The sequence below is a fragment of the Pan paniscus genome, chromosome 9 (genome assembly GCF_029289425.2).
Source record: "Pan paniscus chromosome 9, NHGRI_mPanPan1-v2.0_pri, whole genome shotgun sequence".
In the NCBI taxonomy this organism is placed as follows: Eukaryota; Metazoa; Chordata; class Mammalia; order Primates; family Hominidae; genus Pan; species Pan paniscus.
The window spans coordinates 30,280,596-30,302,609 of NC_073258.2; the positions used below are offsets into that span (position 1 = coordinate 30,280,596).

Consider the following 22,014-nt stretch of genomic DNA (forward strand, 5'->3'; position numbering starts at 1 on the left):
TACAAAAGTTCTTCGTAAGAGAAATCTAGAAGACAGATTGCTAGAAAAATTAGATTTGACCATATTGAAAAAGTTTTAATTTATTAAAAATCCAGACAATATTGATTAACTTCATAAACACTACTAAGTAGATAAAAAAGCAAACACAAAATAGCGATAATAATGATATCAGAAACAATACCATACCATTTTTAAAATTGGAAGCTTACGGTAATGTGGGATAGAAAAGGCAAACTAGTAAATTTCTACAATCGACTTTTTTGCCTGCTTAATACTTCATAAGTTCTTAGTACTTCTGTAGTTGGAATGCTGATTACATGGACAAACATATAATACAAGCATAATGTAAATTAAGTTAGGATCTTGAGAGGTGAAAATACTCTAGCAATATCATTTAAAACTTATATACACAAACATATTTAAAATTTTTAATGAATATACGTAATGCCACTGAACTGTATATGTACACATGGTTAAGATGGTAAATTTTATGTTATATTTTACTACACACAAAAAATTGTTTCAAGACTCTTCATGAGAAAATTTTTGCCAACTATAAGGGGTAAATAATCTATGAGAATATCACAGCCATAAGTAAACAAACAAATTAAGGAAGCTTCAGTAGTTAATTTTAAATGAGGTCAAAGTTTAATACTAACCAAAAGACTTAGAGTTTTATGTAGTTTAGAAAATGATAATCTTGAGAATATGACTGCTTTAGATATACAGTCTCCAAATAAACAATTAAATAATAAGTGAAATAAACTGAAAAGTACTGTCAACATTCCACACCTGCTACCAATCCAAGAGAATCAACTCTTGTGTATTAAATGAGAAACACTCATTTGGCCAGGGTTATCCAGCTGTTTTCTTTGAAGTGATTTTATCAACAACATAACCATATTTCAGTATTCCTACAGGCACTGTGATAGAGCCTGTTGCATTCTATGATGAGCCTCTATGGCTTTATATGGAATTTCAGAAGTTATAACCTCTGATCCTAGCCAACTTATATTATAGTTTATTAATGAATCTTGTCTTTTTTTGCTTACTCCTTTTGAGTCATTATATCATCTTAAGATGGACACAACATTTAAAAAAAACGTGCTATAGTTTCCTTCTGAAGTAGATATTCTTAACTTGTGTCAATGGAAGGGCTTTAGGAAACCCAATGACTTAGGAAATATGCAAAATTGTATAAATTTGACCTCCCCAATCTCCCAGCTGGGAGAAAATCTACACAGCTTTTAACAGATTCTCAAAGGCATCTATGACCCCCAAAAAGGTCAGAATCATTGTTCTGGAAGAGAAATTATATTATATTATATTATATTATATTATATTATATTATATTATATTATATGATGCAGTTAACTCTGTTGTTAACTATGTACACTTTTCTTTGTACAACTTGCTTGGATATTGATGTCTATGCTATTGTTGCTTAGAATAGTATTAAACTATTATTTATCATCCATTATTATTTGTTAAGTGTTGCTAGGCTTTGAATGTAGCACTCCACTTAAGCTCATAATATCTTAAATACATTTATAGATGACAAATTAAGACATCAATGTTAAACACACTGTCCAAAGTCATATAATTATTGTTAGAGTTGGTATTCAAAACAACTACTATATGCCAGAATTACCAAACACTCCAACTCCAAAGTCTATCCTTTTCCCAATGTTTACATTATTTTTGTGGGGAATATTTTAAAGTGCCTTACAAACTAAGTTATATTATTGCAAAATATTACTAGAATGTGCTGTATACTATGTTTAATGTCCTAATCTACTTAACTAACTGACTGGTATGCTTTTATCAAGATATTTTGAGGTGCAGATTAAATTGTTGGCTCAATAAATATCCACAATAAGGAAATACTGTCTTTGGTTTCCTTCTTAGGAAACAGGATATCTGCTGCTTGCTCCTTTCACTACTTTGAACTGTCATCATTAACTACTACTGCTAGTCTTTTCTCTCCAGTCATGTCTGAGCTTTCATATTAACAGAATAATCATTTACAGCCATTGCTAGCCCATCAGAGAATACATTCCCCAGTCATAATGCATTGACTAATATCTTTGAATTATAAAAAATTAGTACTTTTGAACATTTAAAGATCTCTGGCATTTGTTGGTAAATATTTCATATTTTCCTTCACCTGTATTTTCTGTCTGGTGCCTTTCTAGGAATTCAAAGATTTTAGAAGTTTCCATATCAATTAGCTGATACAGAGTTATAGAATTTCAGAAGAGCATCACCAAAGTAGAGACTGTAGATATTTTTTCTTTTAGAAAAAGACTGAAAAGAAGTTGTTCTTTTAAACTATTAAGTATTTGGGTGAAAATTAGTTATTTCATAGCAGTTGCTCCTAGTTGCTTAGCCCACATTTACTTTCTTCTTCTTTCTTATTAAGAGATCTCCAATCCCATTACTGGGTATATACTCAAAGGATTATAAATTATTCTACTATAAAGACACATGCACACATATGTTTATTGCAGTGCTATTTACAATAGCAAAGACTTGAAACCAACCCAAATGCCCATCAATGATAGGCTGGATAAAGAAAAGGTATATTGCACATATATACCATGCAATACTATGCAGCCATAAAAAAGAATGAGTTCACGTCCTTTGCAGGGACATGGATGAAGCTGGAAGCCATCATTCTCAGCAAACTAACACAGGAACAGAAAACTAAACACCGCACGTTCTCACTCACAAGTGGGAGTTGAACAATGAGAACGCATGGACACAGGGAGGGGAACATCACATGCCAGAGGCTGTCAGGGGTAGGGGGCAAGGGGAGGGAGAGCATTAGGACAAATATCTAATGCATGCCGGGCTTAAAACATAGATGATGAGTTGATAGGTGCAGCAAACCACCACAGCACATCTATACCTATGTAACAAACCTGCACACTCTGCATATGTATCCCAGAACTTAAAGTTAAAAAAAAAAAAAAGGGAGCTCCAATACTGTTCAGAGTAATTATGCCAAAAAAAAAGGGAGGTCATCTTTTCAGAATGTCTTCTATCTACAGATAGCCATGTGACATATTTCTAGCCAATACATTAGTCTGTTAGGAATTTTTGGAAACATCTTTGCTCTCCTGATATAGACATCCCTCCTCCTTTCTTTCCTCTTCTTCTGGCTTAGGTGTGTAAACTTGAGACTAGATATGAAACAGTAATATTACAATCATGAAACGACAAGCACAATAATTACATTTTAAAGGTACTGCATTAGAAATGAACTGCATACTTCCAAGACTTATTGTTAAGAGAACAAAAGACAGCCCACACTAGTTCAGGCACTAAAGTTAGACTACTGCAACCTTGTAGCAGAACATAATTCTAATATGATACTGTCATTACCCATCACTACACTTCAAAAATAAAACCTTTTGCCATTCTAAGGTGGAATATCTTCAGTTACACACACACACCCCCTTTCAAATCAACTTTCTTTAACCATAACACATTTAATGTTGACCTCATTTAAACTATTTTTGCATAAAATATCAAGATTTCAAACAAATTACCTACATAATGAATCCTCAAGTGCAGTTTGAAATAGAATTGTTTATTTTAACCTAAAAGCTACCTTATAAAAGGATGCAATCACTTAGAAATAACATTTAAAAGTAAATTAAATCTCAGAGTTATGAGGCAATAATAGTTGTCTTATGAAAGACATTTACTCAATAAGAAAAAGAACACATTTTAGGAGCTCAGTTCCTACAAATTAAATCTGAACATAGAGATATTTGTACCTTTGGAATATGACCGTTTTGACTTAAGAGTCCCATTTCTTTTTCAACACGATGGAGCCAATTAGTATTCTCATCAAATTGCTTCAATTCCTCCTCCCTCCTTTTCTCCAGGTAGGAGCGACGAGTTTTCAACATTGCAAGTCTATGATCTCGTTTTCCAGTGGCCTGAAACACGATTCATTTAACAGTGAATCTAATTTTTATGATATTTGATGTACATGATATTAGTAAACTAGTATATTTTCTTATGTGTACTATTGTAGTAAATTAAGTTAGGCTACATTTTTGTATTTAAAGCTATTTCCCCCTTGAAATCTCAGAATACTACTGCTTGCAGGAAAATAGGAAATTGAGCTGTGAGTCATTTTTATAAAATTACAGGTTGAGAGTTTATGGCTTTAAGAAATACAACGACCAAATCAAAGACTATAACTTTTTTTTTTTTTTTTGGCGTTAAAGTAGTCCCTTCAGTATGTTTCATTTGAAAAGTTCATACAAGGTCAGATACATTCCATGATCTCCTTACTCAAAATCAAAGCAGATGCATATATTGCTCTTGTCTTTGATGTGAAGAAATAATGTGTTCTATTGTTCTGTGTTTGCCTATAAGGCCTCAAATTGGCTGATATAAATCACAGAAAAAAGAGCTTATATCAGAGTGCTTATCAGTATCTGATCTTGCCTGTAGCTTGGTTCAGGAGCCATAATGAATATTCAAAATATTTTTGGTGTTTTACCTAGGCACAAATTGAAATTAAAATTAGTCTTTGATTTCTTACCCTAAGGGTCTTGCACACTATCATGAAAACAATGGGCCAGAACATCTTGATGTCTCTGGGGTATTTGCCCACAGACACTAAAGTCAATAATTATCAGATAGGATGGGTAGACCTGAAACAGTGGATCCCCAAAGGTTAGAATAAGCATTTGCAGCTGGTTCTGGAAGCAGGAAATGAAAAAAAGAAGAGCAGAAACTAGATTTGAATTTGGTTGAAGAACTCCCCCTCTTTGGGAGATAAATATCTCTTAATTTTGACAAAAGATGTACTATTGAGACTTGGGCATATAATAGAAAAATATGGTTATCTTCATCTGGATAGAGGATATGAGCTTATAAATGATTTAAGGTCAGGCAAAGGTGGCTATCATGAAGTCATAACCAAATCTTAGATATTCATAAAATTTTACTTACCTTCCCCTCAAGGGAAATACAAGAGTCAGAGAGAAGCAGATTCCATTTCAGGCTAGAGTCATAGATAAAGGAAAAATAGTTGATAGCCACTGTCATTCTCACTAAGGTTCCTGACTCTTTTTTATGGCTTCTCTGGTTAATTATAATATCCTAGTCTCTGTCTGTCACAGTAAGACAGTAACAAAAACAAAACAAATGTCTCAAAGAAACAAAAACCTGGATAGTCAAGAAGAGAAAACAAAACAAACGTAACCCATCAAACTGACCACAGCGCTAGGATGAGAATTGTGACAGAATGCTACAATGCAGGCTGGGATGGTGGCTCATGCCAGTAATTCTAGCACTTTGGGAGGCTGAGGCAGGAGGACTGCTTGAGGCCAGAAGTGCAAGACCATCCTGGACAACATAGAGAGACCGTGTCTCCACACAAAAATTAAAAAATAAATTTAGGCTGGTTTCGTGGCATGTGCCTGTAGTTCCAGCTACTTGGTGGGGTGGAGGGGCTGATGTGGGAGCATCACTTGAGTCCGGGAGGTTGAGGCTGCAGTGCAGCGAGCCACGACTGCATGATTGTGCCACTGCACTCTAGCCTAGGCAACAAAGTGAGACCCTGACAGCAAAAACTAAAAAAAGAATGCTATCATGCAAAGGTTACCCAAGCATGGTACAGGGACCCCTAAGGATTCCTGAGATCCTTTCAGAGAGTTCACAAGGTTAAAACCATCAAAACCATTTTTATAATATCAGTAAAATGTTATTAGTCTTTTAAAATTCTTGTTTGCTCATACAGTTAGTTGCACAGTAGTTTTCTAGAGGCTAAATGATGTGTAACATCACAACAGAATAACAATTCAGCAGTTATGAGAATAGAGCTGATATGAAAAGCCAGGCATTAAAGAAATTTGCAAACATGTACAACAACGCCACTCTTCTATTTTCACTATTTTTGAGAAAATAAAATTATTTATGTAACCACACATAATTTTTATTATTTTAATTATTATTTAACATTTAATTATTTATAATTTATTGCTATTTATTATATTTTATTAATATAATTTTTATTATTTACAATTAAGCTATTTATTATTTAATATTATTTAATTATTTTAAAATGAATCAATGCATAAATATATTTTTATAAATCTGTTTTAATTTCTAATATAGAAATATTGGTAGAGGGAATACATATAAACAAAAGCTCTTTGAAGTCCTAAATAATTTTTAAAAGCAGAAAGGCTGGTCCTGAAACTTGAAGTTTAGAGCCACTGCTATAACAGAAGGTGGGAGGTGTGACCTATTGACTTTTCTCTGCTATTCAGCAGATGTAAAAATTTAGGCAAACAGATTTTAGTGGGTCTTCAGTTACTTCATCTGAAAAATGAAGATGAAAATATTGTACCTAACTGAAGGCAGGCAGCTAATTAAATTATCTTTATTTTGCTTCAGCATTTACAATCGTAGGGACTCTTAGAAACCAGGGCATGTGGGTCTGGTGGCAGCAATATTTAATATCAGAAAATCCTAAATGAAACCTCAAAAAGTCCATTTATGACTTTTTACTTCTAATGTCCATCAAATGTATCCTCTGTGATGGTTCTCAGAGGACATTTTCCATCAGAATACTACTACCACCCATTGCTCTAAAATGGCAAGTAAGTGTTTGGGAATACATTCTAAAATATGCATGTTAAACCCTGACATTAGAGTGAAATATTTCCCATTAAGTTTTAAAAAAGCTTTACATATTTCATTAACAAAATCCCCTGCACACCACAAAAGTCTTGCGAGAGAACAAACATAATTCTACAATTTTAGTTGTTACTACTGCTTTGTGTAAAATAATTGCTAATATGGTAAATTCATATTTTTACATTAAAAACAATCTTACAGATTATTTTTATGGGGTCATAAAATTACCCAGGAGCTTCCCTTTAATAGTAATTTCAAAATCCATACTCCAGAACTATTTATAGCTGAATCGATGTTATGAGATTCTTTCAGCACTTCTGATAACAAACCTCTATTGGAGAGAATCCAAAACATAAAATTCCTTGCCTTAGAAAAGCAGTTTACTCATACTACAGTTTGACACTTCTGTGTAAAAACAAAACGAATCAACCTCTAGATGTCTTCCTATGTTTTTCAGTGGGTTAACTACACCCAATAACTCAAGAGTTTTTATCTCCACTGCTTACCTAGTCTCATAAGAATAGCTATAATAATTGGGAACCTGAGGATTGAAATGACCAAAAGTAAGAGATCAGAAAAGGCAATTGGGTTGAAAAAAGTCTAAGCTACTGTGCAGAAAAATAAGGATGAAAACAGAAAAAAAACAAAACAAAACCATAAAACCAGTCAAACCCATTCTATTACTCTATGTCTTAATCTTTCTAGATAACCACATTCAAAATTCAATGGAGGAATTAAGACAGTAAAATAACAATTATCTAAATTACTTTGGGATTACATAGTCCAAGCTCATTAATTATACTAAATAATAATATTCAAATGTTTAAAAAATGGAACTCAAAGTTTTGATAATGCTACTCCCTTGCTTGAAAGACTGCATTTTGGCTACAAAAATAGATTTTAGACTCCTAGCAACCAACAATTTCACAATCTATACCAATATCCTACCTTCCCAATCTATTGTTAATAATTCCTAACATGGCAAATATGTTTAACATCATGTGCCAACTCCAGTCCATTCATTGTGATTCTGGCTACTTCCAAATTCTGAGAGAAGATATGGCCACAGATCAGTGAAATTTGCTGTGGGTAAGGGAGTGGGAATTGGCACGAAGTTTTGAGTATAGTTATGCATTTCTACACGTATTGTCCAACAAATGTGACCTGCTCTGGTCAAACTCAGCAGAGCAAGTCACATTTGTTGGACAATATGTATAGAAATGCAAGGCCCAGTACAAATCTCATCTTTCCACCAGGAAGCCTTCTTACTAAAAACAGGAAGTCACTGCTTACTTTTCTGAATAGCTATAGCATTCACGGTACTTAGAATATAGCAAAGTGATGAAGAGTGCAGGCTCTGAAGCCAGACAGCTGGGGTTGAATATTGGTTCAGCCACATTAATTAGATAAGTAACTCCAGACAACCTACTTGAGTTCTCAGTGCCTCTGTTCCTCACAAATGGTGATAATATTAGATCTATCTCATAGGCTTGTTATAAATACTAAATTAATTAATCCATGCAAAAAACTTTGAAAAATGTCTGGCAAATAGCGTTCAATATCAGCTGTTTTTATTATTACTATTTATATGACAAGCATATAGTGCCTTATCGTTTTTTATTATTTTTATTGCTCCAACTAGTATGTAAATAATTGAAGGACAAACACTTCTCTTTCTTTACCTCCATTGTGTCAAGCACAAGGGTTTTACATGTAAACAAGTGTTCAATAAGAGTTTCGTTAAAGTTGAGATGTTAAGTCAATATCAGCTTCCTATGGCTGCATTTCTTGCCTTTTGTCAAAAAGTAAATCTTAGATAACTGCACATTCAAATAATTGACACTTATATAATCTACACAAAACTGAGAATTATTACCCACTGAAGATTACTATGTAATATAAGTGCTAATAATTGAAATAAACCAGGCATGGTGGTGGACACCTGTAGTCTCAGCTACTTGGGAGTCTGAGCTACTTGGGAGGTTTGTGTGAGTTGTGGAGTGAGACCTTATCTCCAAAAATAAAATAAAATAAACATAAAAAATAAAGAAAGGAAGAAAAACATCTTAAAAATTTGAAATAAAATATATAATTCTTATATAATATGGTACTATTTCAGAATTCTGTTCAGCAACCATATGAAAGAAGTTCACAACAACAAATTGATAAATTAATCCAATGAGATAGTTATTTGGAAGTCATTACATTTATCAAAGAATATTGGCAACAATTTGAAGTTCATGAAAGTGAAAGTACAAATATAGCAGCAAGATATAAATTCGAAGAAATAAATTGTTTCCTTTCTGCCTTAAAAGAATGCAAGGAACATCTTAAATGCATCTTAAAACACAAAATTGAAAAGAAAATTTCATTAAGGCATAAAAAGCACACACTCAATAAATATATTACTAATTTTGATAATATAGTTTAATAGCTACTGACAAACTGGTATCAATGATACATTACTGAATGCTTTATGATTAATTTCCGGTACAGCATATCTTTCCCATTTCATAGGCTAACAAAAATCTAAAATGTTAGCTTTGAAAAGCACTCTTTAAAATTTGACAGCTTCTGGACATTAAGAAATGCAAAATTTTTCTATATAATTATTACTTCTGTGAAAGTAGGAAAAGAAGAAAACATGTTTGGGGTGGTAGTTTGAGAGGAATGGGTTGTTACTTATAAGATAAAGCTTTTTAATAAGTAGTATTTGAACATCATATGTCTATGTAATTAAATTACATAAAATACATAAAAATACAAATAAACTCATCACCAATGGATATCGAAACTGGGGAGAATTGTCAGTATTTTCAAAATATTTATTTTTCTGATCTTTGGTGCTCCGTAGTTTCACACGTTTAGGTATATATTTATCTTATACTGCTTAGAACTCATGCTTCTTGAATTTACATCTTATTAGTCCTAGATAATTCTCAACCACAAATTTTTGCATATTGCTCTTTTTCACTAAATATCTCCTTCTGAAATGCCTATTAGATGCATGTATGACTTTTCTTCTTGTTACATGAAGTCTATCCTTTATACAACATCTTGTCCACATGTGTTATCTTTATCCTGCATTTGGTGTAATTTTCTCAAATCTGTCTCCCAGCTCATGTAAAAAAGCATAAACATAAGAGCACAGGCTCTAGAACTGGCATGCTACAGATCAAATCAGAACTCAGCACCTAGGAGCTGTGTCACCTTTGACAAAATGACTTGTATTTTGGTTTCCTCATTGATTATTAGGATAATATTACTAAATATTTCATGGGGTTTTCTGAGAATTAAAAGAGTCAATATACGTAAAGTGCTTTAACATTTTCTGATATTGTATCAATAAGGTGAGTTTTTAATTTTAATGAATAAATTTTTAATTTCTGGAAGTTTCATGTGTTTTTTACCTCATATTTGAAAGTTCTTTTTTTGTGGTGTCTTTATCTTTGATTCCTTTATCTTTGTTCATTCTTATATTTTCTATTAGATTGCTCTAGTATCTAAAGATTTGGGAGTTCTGTCATATTTGCTAAGAGTACTGAATCTTGTCTAGAGTGAATTATTTCTCCATCTGTTTTGTAATTTTGAAAGTTGAATTTATTAGTGGCTAGAGTTGAGAATCTGTTTCTCTTAAGAGGCTGATTTTTGCATTGCTTCTGCCAGGTTTTCTAGTGGTATCATTGGTTTGATAATGTGCATTGTAATTGACCAACTTTAGGGGTTTTCTATACAAAATACATGGGTTGTAACAATTTAAACCTCAATCATTGTGAAAAGCAAGCCTATAATGGTAGTGTTCAAATGACTTTTTTTTCTTACCCCAGGCATGGTTACTTGGGGTAAGAAAAGCAACCATCCTTGCCAACAGTGATGGTTGGCAAGAATTTTTTTTCCTGGTATACCCCTAGTATAAAGGATATAGGCCTCTGAAATTTCAGGCTTTAGATAGGAGCTCTCATTTCTAACTCACCGTCTCCTTTGGGTCTCTTATCTAAGTAGTGATGTACATCAAAGTTAGAAGAGTGGGAGTGGTCTGTGTATGGAAGGGAGAGGGCAGTATATTATCGTATTAAAAAAAATAGTAAAACTGATTAAATGTTTGGTCTGCTTTTCATTAGGCCCCTGCACTGGCACATCTAACAATTTCAGTGATAAAATTCTTCTCTGACAACAAAAATCTCCTGTTGGTCTAAGTTGTAAGCTACTGCCTGCATCCAGGATAGACTGCTTCTATTGTTCTACCTTTAGTAACTGGCTAACCTGAGTGGGTAAACTTCATGTTAAAAGTTCCATAAAATGCCCAGAAAAACAACAGTTGTAACTGAGATTCTGTTGTTTTTGTTTATTTCCTTTTTGTTACTGACATCCAGGAATTAAAATTTCTTTCTTGTGCACTTAACTATGTATTTAAAAAAATGTTTGCTACATTTTCTCCAACATTTCCAGATGTCTGTAAAGAATGGGTGAGTAAGTAGCCTTGACTATAAAATTTCCAGAGTTAGAACCACCGCCACCAGGCCGGGCACAGAGGCTCAGCCTGTAATCCCAGCACTTTGGGAGGCTGAGGCGGATGGATCACCTGAAGTCAGGAGTTCAAGACTAGCATGGCCAACATTGTGAAACATCATCTCTACTAAAAATACAAAAATTAGCTGGGCGTAGTGGCGCACGCTTGTAATACCAGCTAGCTGGGAGGCTGAGGCAGGAGAATTGCTTGAATCCGGAAGGCAGAGGTTGCAGTGAGCTGAGGTTGTGCCACTGCACTCCAGCCTGGGCAACAGAAGAGACTCCTTCTGAAAAAAAAAAAAAAAAAGAAGCCCCCATGTTTTTGTACTTTCTAAAATTTAATTATAAAATTGTTAATTACCTTTTCTACTTTGTCTTCAGAACACATCATTTCTATTTGTTTATGGCACTGTTGTTGGTAGAATGATTTAAGTTCATTTTCTTTAAGTAACATTTCCAACTTCAGATATTCTTGTCTAATTTCTTCTCGATTCTGGAACAAGCAGTTCAGGATTTCTTGAAACCTACCAAAATTAAAACACATTACAGAATCTCACTAATTTTGTAACAAATCATACAAACTTTACTTAAGAGAAATGCATAAACAAAGGAATATATGTAATTCACAGAACTACACTCAATGATAAACAGCAAATAGGTAAAAATGACTATTTCCTATTATAAAAAATGTTTAGAAAAAGTTATTAACTTTACTTATACTACATTAGGTTTCTTTCTCACCCAAGGAAGATCATGTTGCTGAAAGATATGGGCATCATAAGGTGTCTGGTATTGCTAACATACTGCATTTTGTCTATGCTTACATCTATATGTAATCCTATTGCTTAGCAAAAATAAAATAATTTTTGTTTGTTGGAAAAGGATGATAACCTGGGCATGCACTATCCAAATTCACAAGGCCCTATTAGCAACACAGCATTATGTGTTGTTTCGGTGTTGGCTCACCGTGAAGGAATAAGCAGTAGGAGGCATAATCATATGGTGCCTCCATGGCCCCCTAGGGAAAGTGACAGAGCCAGTTTTTAGCTTCAGAATTTGTTATAGTGAAAACAGACCATACGGTTAGGTACCCCCTACAGCCTGGCTAAGAATCAACTGACACTTCCAGGACTCAAAACATCCAAGTTTATAATGTGGTAAACCTAGAAAAGCTGCTGCAGTGTGCTTCCTCCTAAGGGCAATATAGGTCTAGAATATCAAAGATGAGGAGTTTGATTCATATTTCCAAATGGCCACAGACCTCAAGCTGATTAAATTTTATGAAAACTCTGGATGGAACCTGCAATCCTGTATCCTTCTGGGTCAGTAGAACATTGGTCACAGTAATATTTTAATTTTTTAAAATATATTCATGGTTTTAAGTCATAGATCAGCTCTGAGCTACAGTAACAGTATAAACATTCATAACAGTGAAGACTTTAAAATAAAGTAAAATCAAGTACATGCATTTAAAAAAAAATGTTCTAAACTGGCCAGAATTTTAGATATACTCATAAGGATCAGCGGTAAAAACACTGCCAATTTACGTCAGTAGTTCTTAATGAAACTCTATTGGGAATGAATATAAGCCACAAAACACTGACTTTACTGCAGTTTTGTCAAACTGATAAATATTTCATAGGAAATATGTACAGACACTGTGATTTCATTGCATTATATTACACCAATGGTAATGCCAGTAAATGAATTGATAAGTTATCTTTAGGTTATACTTAAAGAGATAATTTCTTAGTTTTTCTATAACTTTTCATTCAAGGACAACGTTAATATTTGTCAGTTTTGTGATCTAGACTTATTTTAGTTGGTGGTGTTCACTGATTAAGATGAAAGGAAGGGAATTGGTATCAAAGGTTTCTAGAGAGCTCCTTAACAACACCAAAAAAAGCTATCATTTTAAAACTGAAAGAGTTCTAAGCAAACATTCAAGTTAAAAGTATCTGCACCAATATTTTTAGGTAATACATGAGTATTAAACTCCACAATTTTCTTGGTATAGTCATAAGTGAAGTTTTATAATTACTCTTTATAAAAGAACAATTGTGTTTTCTTTTTATGATTCCCTTTTGAGAATTACCTTTCCAAATAGCTCTGATAGACAGAAAATACTGCAGATTCTTCCTTTTATCTGTTTAAACTTCATAAAAATGTTATTTAAGTTTTATAACAAAAGACACTTTGAAAATTCATGGCATTAAAAAAGTCTCATGTAACAGTATGATGGATAAAATAAAAGATATTTCATACATTTATTTCAAAAGGCAGTAATTTTTAGGGGAAATAACAAAGGTTATTTGGTACATAATTTTTATCATTAACTTCTTCATAAATACAAGTAAGTTACTTAACATATTGCCAGAATTAAAATCAAAGCTTTTATTGTTGGTCAAAAGTCAGGTTGAAATATGAAAAACATCCAAATAAATACTTATTTCATAGCTCAGGCCCTTCCCTCCAGAAAGGAGGGCATTACCAGAAAGAAAGGTTCAATTATTTAAAGCCATCAACTCCAGAAAAGTTTACTAATCTGTAAGGTTTTAATTGGTATAGTAGACTTGGTTAAGCAGTGCTGAGCAATTTTATGGAATCAGTTACTCTAAATTTGAGAAGCTGGAGAATTCTAATAGATATCCAATTACATGAGGACCGCTCCCACATTTAACTAACAAAATGAAATAACAACAACAACTAATAATACTATATCAGAGTTAAAAGTTTTCTTTGATGAGATGAAAAACCAGAAATCATTTTTACTTATTTCTTAAGAAATACTGTAAAATATTTTATGTAAAACTTCAACACACAAATGCAATTTTAAAAAATTATAGCTGAATCAGGTCTGAAAGCCACTTTTGACTATAATCTTGTTTTCCTTATAGATACTGAGACACTTTCTACTAATTCTAGAGCTCCAAAACAGTATGAATAACCATTGGTTTAAGTTGTAGTTGGTTTCTCATACTAATAACAGATAACTGGCTCTGCAGAATGTCAAATAAGTTTACCTTTACTCAATTTTAATGAAAGTTGAACAGATTCCTTTACTACAGGTTTTCCCTTTAATAAGCTGATGTACTTTGGAAGTCTCCTAGATTCCTTATGGAGTAATTTCCAAACTTGTTTAATACAGGAATTCCTTATTGTCTTCCTAGAAGTACTCAAGATTAACATCTTGATCCAGTGTCTCAATGGGTCAATTTGGAAAACTGTCTTAGTTGCTTGAGGAAAAAGTACTTTTGCATACTGTATTACTAACTGCTTTCTTTTTAAAAATTTACCTGCTAAGAAGCTTAGTAGAAACCTCTCAAAATTCTGTATTGGTTTATATCACTGACAGCTGTTCATTCAAATAATTACCCATTCAGGCTCAATAAGTAGATTAGTTAAGCTATAGAGAGTTAATAAAATGAAGAATAGAGTAGATTTACATGAAATATACAAATAATGATTATGTCAGAAAAGAACAATGTGAGCACCACTAAAATTAAACTAAGTCTACAGGGTGACATAACTGGCTTTGTCTCCACTATCTTATACCTAAGTTCTGGTTCTCTTCAATATATGTAAAATAAAAACTAAAATTACTTGATCTACAAAGTGTGAAATATAAAGAGAAATCACTGACTTCTTGAATTCAGTTGAGAATATATATACAGGCATACCTTGTTTTATTGTGCTTTGCAGACACTTTTTTTTTTTTTTTTAAACAAACTGAAGGTTTGTGGCAATCTTGCTGTGAGCAAGTCTATAAGCATCATTTTTCCTACAGCATGAGCATTCAGTGTCACATTTTGGCAATTCTTGAAATATTGTAAACTTTTTCATTATTACATATCTGTCATGGTGATTTGTGACCAATGATCTTTGATGTTACCATTGTAATTGCTTTAGAGTGTCACAAATTGCGCCCATATAAGACAGTAAACTTAATTAAGTGTTGTGTGTGCTCTGACTGCTCCACTGACTGGCTGTTTCCCTACCTCTCCTCAGCCCTCCCTATTCCTTGAAACATGTTGAAATCGGGCAAATTAATAACCCTAAAATGGCCTCCAAGTGTTCAAGTGAAAGAGTTAGTTGCATGTCTCTCATTTTAAATCAAAAGCTGCAAATTACTAAGCTTATAAGGAAGGCTTGTAGAAAGCCAAGATAGGCGAAAAGCTAGGTCTCTTGCACAAAACATTTAGCCAAGTTGTGAATGCAAAGGAAAAATTCTTGAAGGAAATTAAAAGTGCTACTCCAGTGAACACACACACTAAGAAAGTGAAACAGCCTTATTGCTGATATGGAAAAAGTTTCAATGGTCTGGATAGATTAAACTAGCTATAACATTTCTTTAAGTCAAAGCCTTATCCAGAGCAAGCCTTCTAAATCTGTTCAATTCTGCAAAGGCTGAGAGAGGTGAGGAAGTTGCAGAGGAAAATTCTGAAACTAGCAGGTGTTGGTTCATAAAGTTTAAAAGTGTAAGAAAAAAAGCCTTCTCTAGAACATAAAAGTCTAGGTGAAGCAGCAAGTGCTGATGTAGAAGCTGCAGCAAGTTATCGAGAAAATTTAGGTAAGATCACTGATGAAGGTGGCTACACTAAACAACAGATTTTCAAGATAGACAAATCAGCTTTTAATTGGAACAATATGCCATCTAGGACCTTCATATCTAGAGAGAAGTAAATACCTACTTTCAAAGCTTTAAAGAACAGGCTGACTCTCTTGTCAGGGGCTTTTGCAGCTGGTGACTTTAAGTTGAAGTCGATGTTCATTTACCATTTACAAACATCCTAGGGCCCTTATGAAATATGCTAAATTTAACTCTGCTTGTGCTCTACAAATAGAACAACAAAGTCTAGAGGACAGCACATCTGTTTACTTAACAATTTTAAGCCCACTGTTAAGACCTATTGCTCAGAAAAAAAGATTCCTTTCAAAATACTAATGCTCACTGACAATACACCTGGTCACTCAGGAGTTCTCATGGAGATGGACGAGAAGATTAATGTTGTTTTCATGTCTGCTAACTCAACACCCAGTCTGCAGCTCATGGATCATGCAATTTTGACTTTTGTGTCTTCTTATTTAGGAAATACATTTTGTAGGGCTATAGCTGCTATAGATACTTTCTTTCATGGATCATGCTTCTCTGACGGATCTAGGCAAAATAAATTGAAAAGCATCTGAAAAGAATTTGCCATTGTAGATGCCATTAAGAACATTTGTGATATGTGTAAGGAGGTCAAAATATCAACATTAATAGGAATTTGGAGGAAGTAGATTCCAATCCTCATGGATAACTATGAGGGGTTCAAGATTTCAGTGAGGAAAGTAACTGCAGATGTGGTAGACATGAAAGAGAACTAGAATTAGAAGTGGAGCCTGAAGACATGACTAAATTGCTGCAATCTCATGATTAAACTTGAAGAAATGAAGAGCTGCTTCTATGGATAACCAAAGAAAACGGTTTCTTGAGAAAGTTTACCACCTACTCCCTATAAAGATGCTATCTATGTTGAAATAACAAAGGATTTAGAATATGACATAAATATAGCTGATAGAGCAGTGGCAAGGTTTGAAAAGATTGTCTCAAATTTTTAAAGAAGTTCTACTGTGGGTAAAATGCTATCAAAGAGCATCACACACTACAGATAAATCTTTCATGAAAGGACGAGTCAATCTATGCAGTAAACTTCATTGTTGCCTTATTTTCAGAAATTGTCACAGCCACTCCAACTTGCAGCAACCATTACTCTTACTAGTCAGACGCCATAAACATTGAGGGAAGACCTCCACCAGCAAAAAGATTATGACTTGCTGAAGGTTCAGATTATCATTAGCATGTTTTAGCAATAAAGTATGTCTAAAATTAAAGCAAGGTCATTATCTTTTCAGATATAATGCTATTGCACACTTAACAGACTATAGTGTAGTGTAAACATAATTTTTATATGCACCGGAAAACCAAAACATTTGTGTGACTCATTTTATTATGATATTTCATTTATTGCAGTGGTCTGGAGAACTAAATCTGCAATATCTCTGAGTCAAGCCTGTTATGTATGTATGTATGTATGTGTGTATATATAAAATTATAAACATACATATCTATGCACATATAAAAGACATAACAAATGATAATTAACATAAAATACTTAACAAAATTTTAAAACAATAAATTCCTCAAAATTAGATCTTAATGTAATGTTTACCTTTCGATTTCTTTTTCCTGAGGGTTTGAAATCATTAACTTTGCTTGGTCATTTTCATTAGTGAAGGCTTTCTGTTCTTCATAGGCTTTTAGTTTTTCTTTTAACAATAAAATCTAGTAGAGAGAAATCACTAGTTAAAATACAAAAGAAGTCATTTACATGGCCACAGCCAAATTTAGCTGTAAAAAATAACTGAATTAACCAGATTTTAATTTTAATAGAAAAATATGTTAAATTTTTGGACAATTAAGATTATAAAATTCTATAAATGAAGAACTGCGCAAGACTAGCATAAAAATGTAAACAGACGTACCTCTGCCTTCTGCTCATTACAGATCTTTACATATTGAGTTATATGATTATTGACATTAAGAACATTGCTCTTCAACTGTTGAAAGACAGAAATTATGATTGTTTATAGAGAGATAACAATCACAGAGATAAATACATGAATAAAATGACATTGCATTTTCATTGAGTTCCATGAATTCAGAATTTGTGATAATTATGCTCACATTTAAAATCTATGACAAGAGGATCTGCTGAGCACATTAATAATGTAAATGAAATTATAAAGGAATTACTTTATTGAGAAAAGGTATTTATAAGCATGTATTTGCAATATAATAAAATTCCCTACTTTCTTACTCCTTTGACTTCTAAGTAATGCAGAGATAGTTTTTCATGCTACCCTTTCAGGAATTCAGTTGGTTTTCACTGAGTTCTTACTATATTTTAACATTTTTATCATAGTATGGGCCCCTTGACATTTATGGTATAGTAGAGAGGATATTAAACATATAAATCCAAATACTTGATATTGAGACCTTGCCTACTTCTCACTTAACCTGACTTAGAATTCGAACTGTTTGATGTTTGGGTTACTCATCTGTAAAGTGGAGCTAAGAATTCATTCCTCAAGGGGCTAGTGTAAGGGCTACATGAAAATCATGTCTTACAAACCCTTCTGTACACCCATATAGTATGACCTTTTACCATTAATTATATAATGAGCCTGGGAACATTTTTCTTAAGATGACAATAACATGCTCATCTTCAGACACTTAAGGAGAGTGGCAGAGGGGAAAGGGAGAAGAGGAGGAGTCATCACAACAGCTTAACTCTAGGTTTTTTCAACCCCGATATATTATAATTTAAACATACATGTTTTGATATACATGTTTTTAAGTACACCACATCTTTGGCAAAAATACTAATGTAACCAATTATTATTATTATATTTCTGGAGAAATACAGAGATTGGTACATCAACATCATGAATGTGGACTATAAATTATGTAGAAAAGACTTTTTTAAAAATAAGCTTTATACCTGTTTTACAGATGAAATAATAGGCTTGGAAAGCTTAACTAACATATCCAAGATTTTCAGGTGAAAGTTTTGGTTCTCAGCTAAAGCAGAGCATCATCCTGGGCTGCAACAAATGTGTTCAAGTTTTGACTGATTACTCCAAGATGCCATCCAAATACAATACGCCATGACATCAAAGAGGTTAGGGAGAAAGCCACTCAAGTACTATAGTACCCAAAAGATCGAATAATAGTATCTATTTTATATATATATATATATATATATAATCAAGATGCTTTATGAAAAGATCGAATAATAGTATCTATTATATATATATATGTAATCAAGATGCTTTATGGTTTAACCGTCTAAATTAATGTTCGACTAAGCAGGTTAGCAAAGACCCTTCTAACCCTCAGCTGCCTAACTCATTATGTAGAAACATAACCTGAATTAATACTTTCATTAGAATTACAAAAATCATATGCAGACAATACCTTCACAACAAAGGCAGAGTAAACAGACTTACAGAAGATTTAATGTCCTTTGCCCGGTTAGCATACTTAAGAGTGTTATATGTGTCATCGTAGAATACAGAGGAAGGACTAACAGCAGCTATCATTATAGTTTGACAGTTTCCTCCAAGAGAATCCTTTAACAAGCGAGTAAGCTTACTATTTCTGTAAGGGATATGCTGATTCTTTCTCTGAAAGCACAAAAAAGAGATCTTATGTCATTTTCCACATTTAAATGCAAACCTGCTACCACTTTAGCACTTCACTGTGGGGGGAGGATTACCTAGGTGCCGAGGCAAGAGACTGAAGGCACAAACTGTTTCAGTATAATGAAAAAAACAGCTAGAATAAGAATAGTCATAATACAACTTAGATATAGAGATGATCATGGACAATTATCAATCACTATTATAAACATTATTAATCATTAGCTTTTAATATTACTCTTTGTTGCATTACGAATATAACCTAGGAATAACCGGCGGGTATGGGGTCAGCTGCTGAAGGGACATTGTGAGAAGTGATCTAGAAGGCAAGAGGTGAGCCTTCTATTATGCCGGCACAAACGCCGCTTGAGGGCTCCTTGGTCAAGTGGTAATGCCAGTGTCTGGGAAGACACCCATTACTTAGAAGACCGCGAAAGGGAGTCTCCTTTCCTTGGAGGAGTCAGGGAACACTCTGCTCCACCAGCTTCCTGTGGAAGGCTGGATATTATCCAGGCCTGCCCGCAGTCATCCGGAGGGCTAAACCCCTTCCTGTGGTGCTGTGCTTCAATGGTCATGCTCCTTGTCCACTTTCATGTTCCTCCTGTACTCCTGGTTCCTCTCTGAAGTTCACAGTAGACAGCAACAGAAGAAATAGTGAAAGTCTTAAAGTCTTTGATCTTTCTTATAAGTGCACAGAAGAAAACACGGATGTATGCGCCATCTCTCTCTCTGTTATCGGCTACCTAAGAGAGAAGGGTCCCCTGTCCTATGATCACGTGACTTGCTTCACCTTGTCAATCACTTAGAAGATTCACCCTCCTTACCCTGCCCCCTTGTCTTGTATGCAATAAATATCAGCGCGCCCAGCTGTTCGGGGCCACTACCGGTCTCCGTGTCTTGATGGTAGTGGTCCCCTGGGGCCCAGCTGTTTTCTCTTTATCTCTTTGTCTTGTGTCTTTATTTATTACAATCTCTCGTCTCCGCACACGGGGAGGACACCTGCCAAGTCCCGTAGGGCTTGACCCTACACTTCACTATAAGAACTTAAGCGCTACCCAATTTTATCCAGACTTATAATTGGTGATTGAGGTGATGACAAAGAATCTTACAGGATTATTCAGTGAATATATGAAACAAATATCATATTTAAAAATATCTGCATCTGAGTAAGTATGAACTTTAGTTCAAAATAAAATAATACATTAATATTGGTTCATTAGTTGTGATATATGTACCATATTAATATAAAAAACAATAGGGAAAACCAGGTGTGGAGCATATTTAACAAAATCTTTCTGTATCATCTTAGTAACTTTTCTGTAAATCTAAAACTATTTGAAAATGTCTATTTAAAAATATTTCCAATCATTGAAAAAAATTAAAACACAAAAGTAAACAGATGTCCTATACAAATATACTAGAGGAATAATAACTCTGCATGGCTTAGAGCTACTTTTCTCCTTAAATAACCATCTAATATCGATATGAAATAAATTATAATTACAATGTTACAGACATTTCTCCTGAAATCACTATAGTGTTCTAAAAGAACCTAATACTTCAAGATTTTCTTTTACCTAAAAAGAAAAAAGTAAAAGTAACAAATAAATTTTGTTAAGTTTTGTTTCTGATTTTGAAGTAACAAATAAATTTTCCAGAAAGTAGAACGTTTATATAAGAACAGATTCTTTACAATGTTAAGCTAAAAGCAACCTAATGTTATCCAATGTATATCTTTCATATTGCAAAACAGGAAATTGAAGCTAAGCATAAAGTGAAATGATTTGACTAGGGTCACAAAGCTAGTAGTTCAAAGAGCCAGAAATAGGTCCTAGTTCCCCCAATTCTCAGTAGCAATGTGCTTCCACCATAGCAGTCTTTCCCAAACAGTGTGAAATATGCACTGCTGGTGCTATTTTAAGTGATTTTACATGTACAAGACATATATTAAACATTGACTCACAAATGACTCAATAGGAGTCATTATTAAAAAATTATAGATTAGTTCACATGGCAAAAATCTTATGAATGGCTTAAGTTTACAAAATCCGTCTCTGTGTCATGCTGTCTGCTTACAAGTTTGAGATTTTAACTCAGAATATAAAAGACATCTTGCTTTTGCAATCTTCATGTGACTTCAGTAATTTGCCTTTTTTTAAAAAAAAACCTGCTCCAATTATTTTAATATACTTATTCTAAATCAAAGGTAACATTTTGAACAGTTTAACAAGCCAAAGCTTTTTTTAAAAAATTAAATTTAATTTTTAAATTATATTTTAAGTTCTGGGATACATGTGCAGAACGTGCAGGTTTCTTACATAGGTATACATGTGCCATGGTGGTTTGCTGCACCCATCAACCTGTAATCTACATTAGGTATTTCTCCTAATGCTATCCCTCCCCTAGCCCCCACACCCCCTGACAGGCCCTGCCTGGCGTGTAATGTTCCCTTCCCTGTGTCCATGTGTTCTCATTGTTCAACTCCCACTTATGAGTGAGAACCTGCTATGCAGTGTTTGGTTTTCTGTTCCTGTGTTAGTTTGCTGAGAATGATGGTTTCTAGCTTAATCCATGTGCCTGTAAAGGACATGA

At 33.6% G+C, this 22,014-nt stretch overlaps 1 protein-coding gene across 2 annotated transcripts in view; it reads right to left on the reverse strand.

Annotated features, from left to right (window-relative positions):
* Nucleotides 1-22,014, reverse strand: part of KIF18A (kinesin family member 18A) — an 87,735-nt gene that overhangs the window by 45,923 nt on the left and 19,798 nt on the right. For both annotated transcript variants that reach the window (XM_063608141.1, XM_003830429.6), the window contains exons 7-11: nucleotides 19,231-19,407; nucleotides 17,704-17,778; nucleotides 17,391-17,503; nucleotides 11,540-11,702; nucleotides 3,786-3,950 (exon numbers count right to left, since the gene is read on the reverse strand). In XM_063608141.1, coding sequence (XP_063464211.1) covers nucleotides 3,786-3,950; nucleotides 11,540-11,702; nucleotides 17,391-17,503; nucleotides 17,704-17,778; nucleotides 19,231-19,407 — 693 coding nt within the window. The remainder of the gene's footprint in view (nucleotides 1-3,785; nucleotides 3,951-11,539; nucleotides 11,703-17,390; nucleotides 17,504-17,703; nucleotides 17,779-19,230; nucleotides 19,408-22,014) is intronic.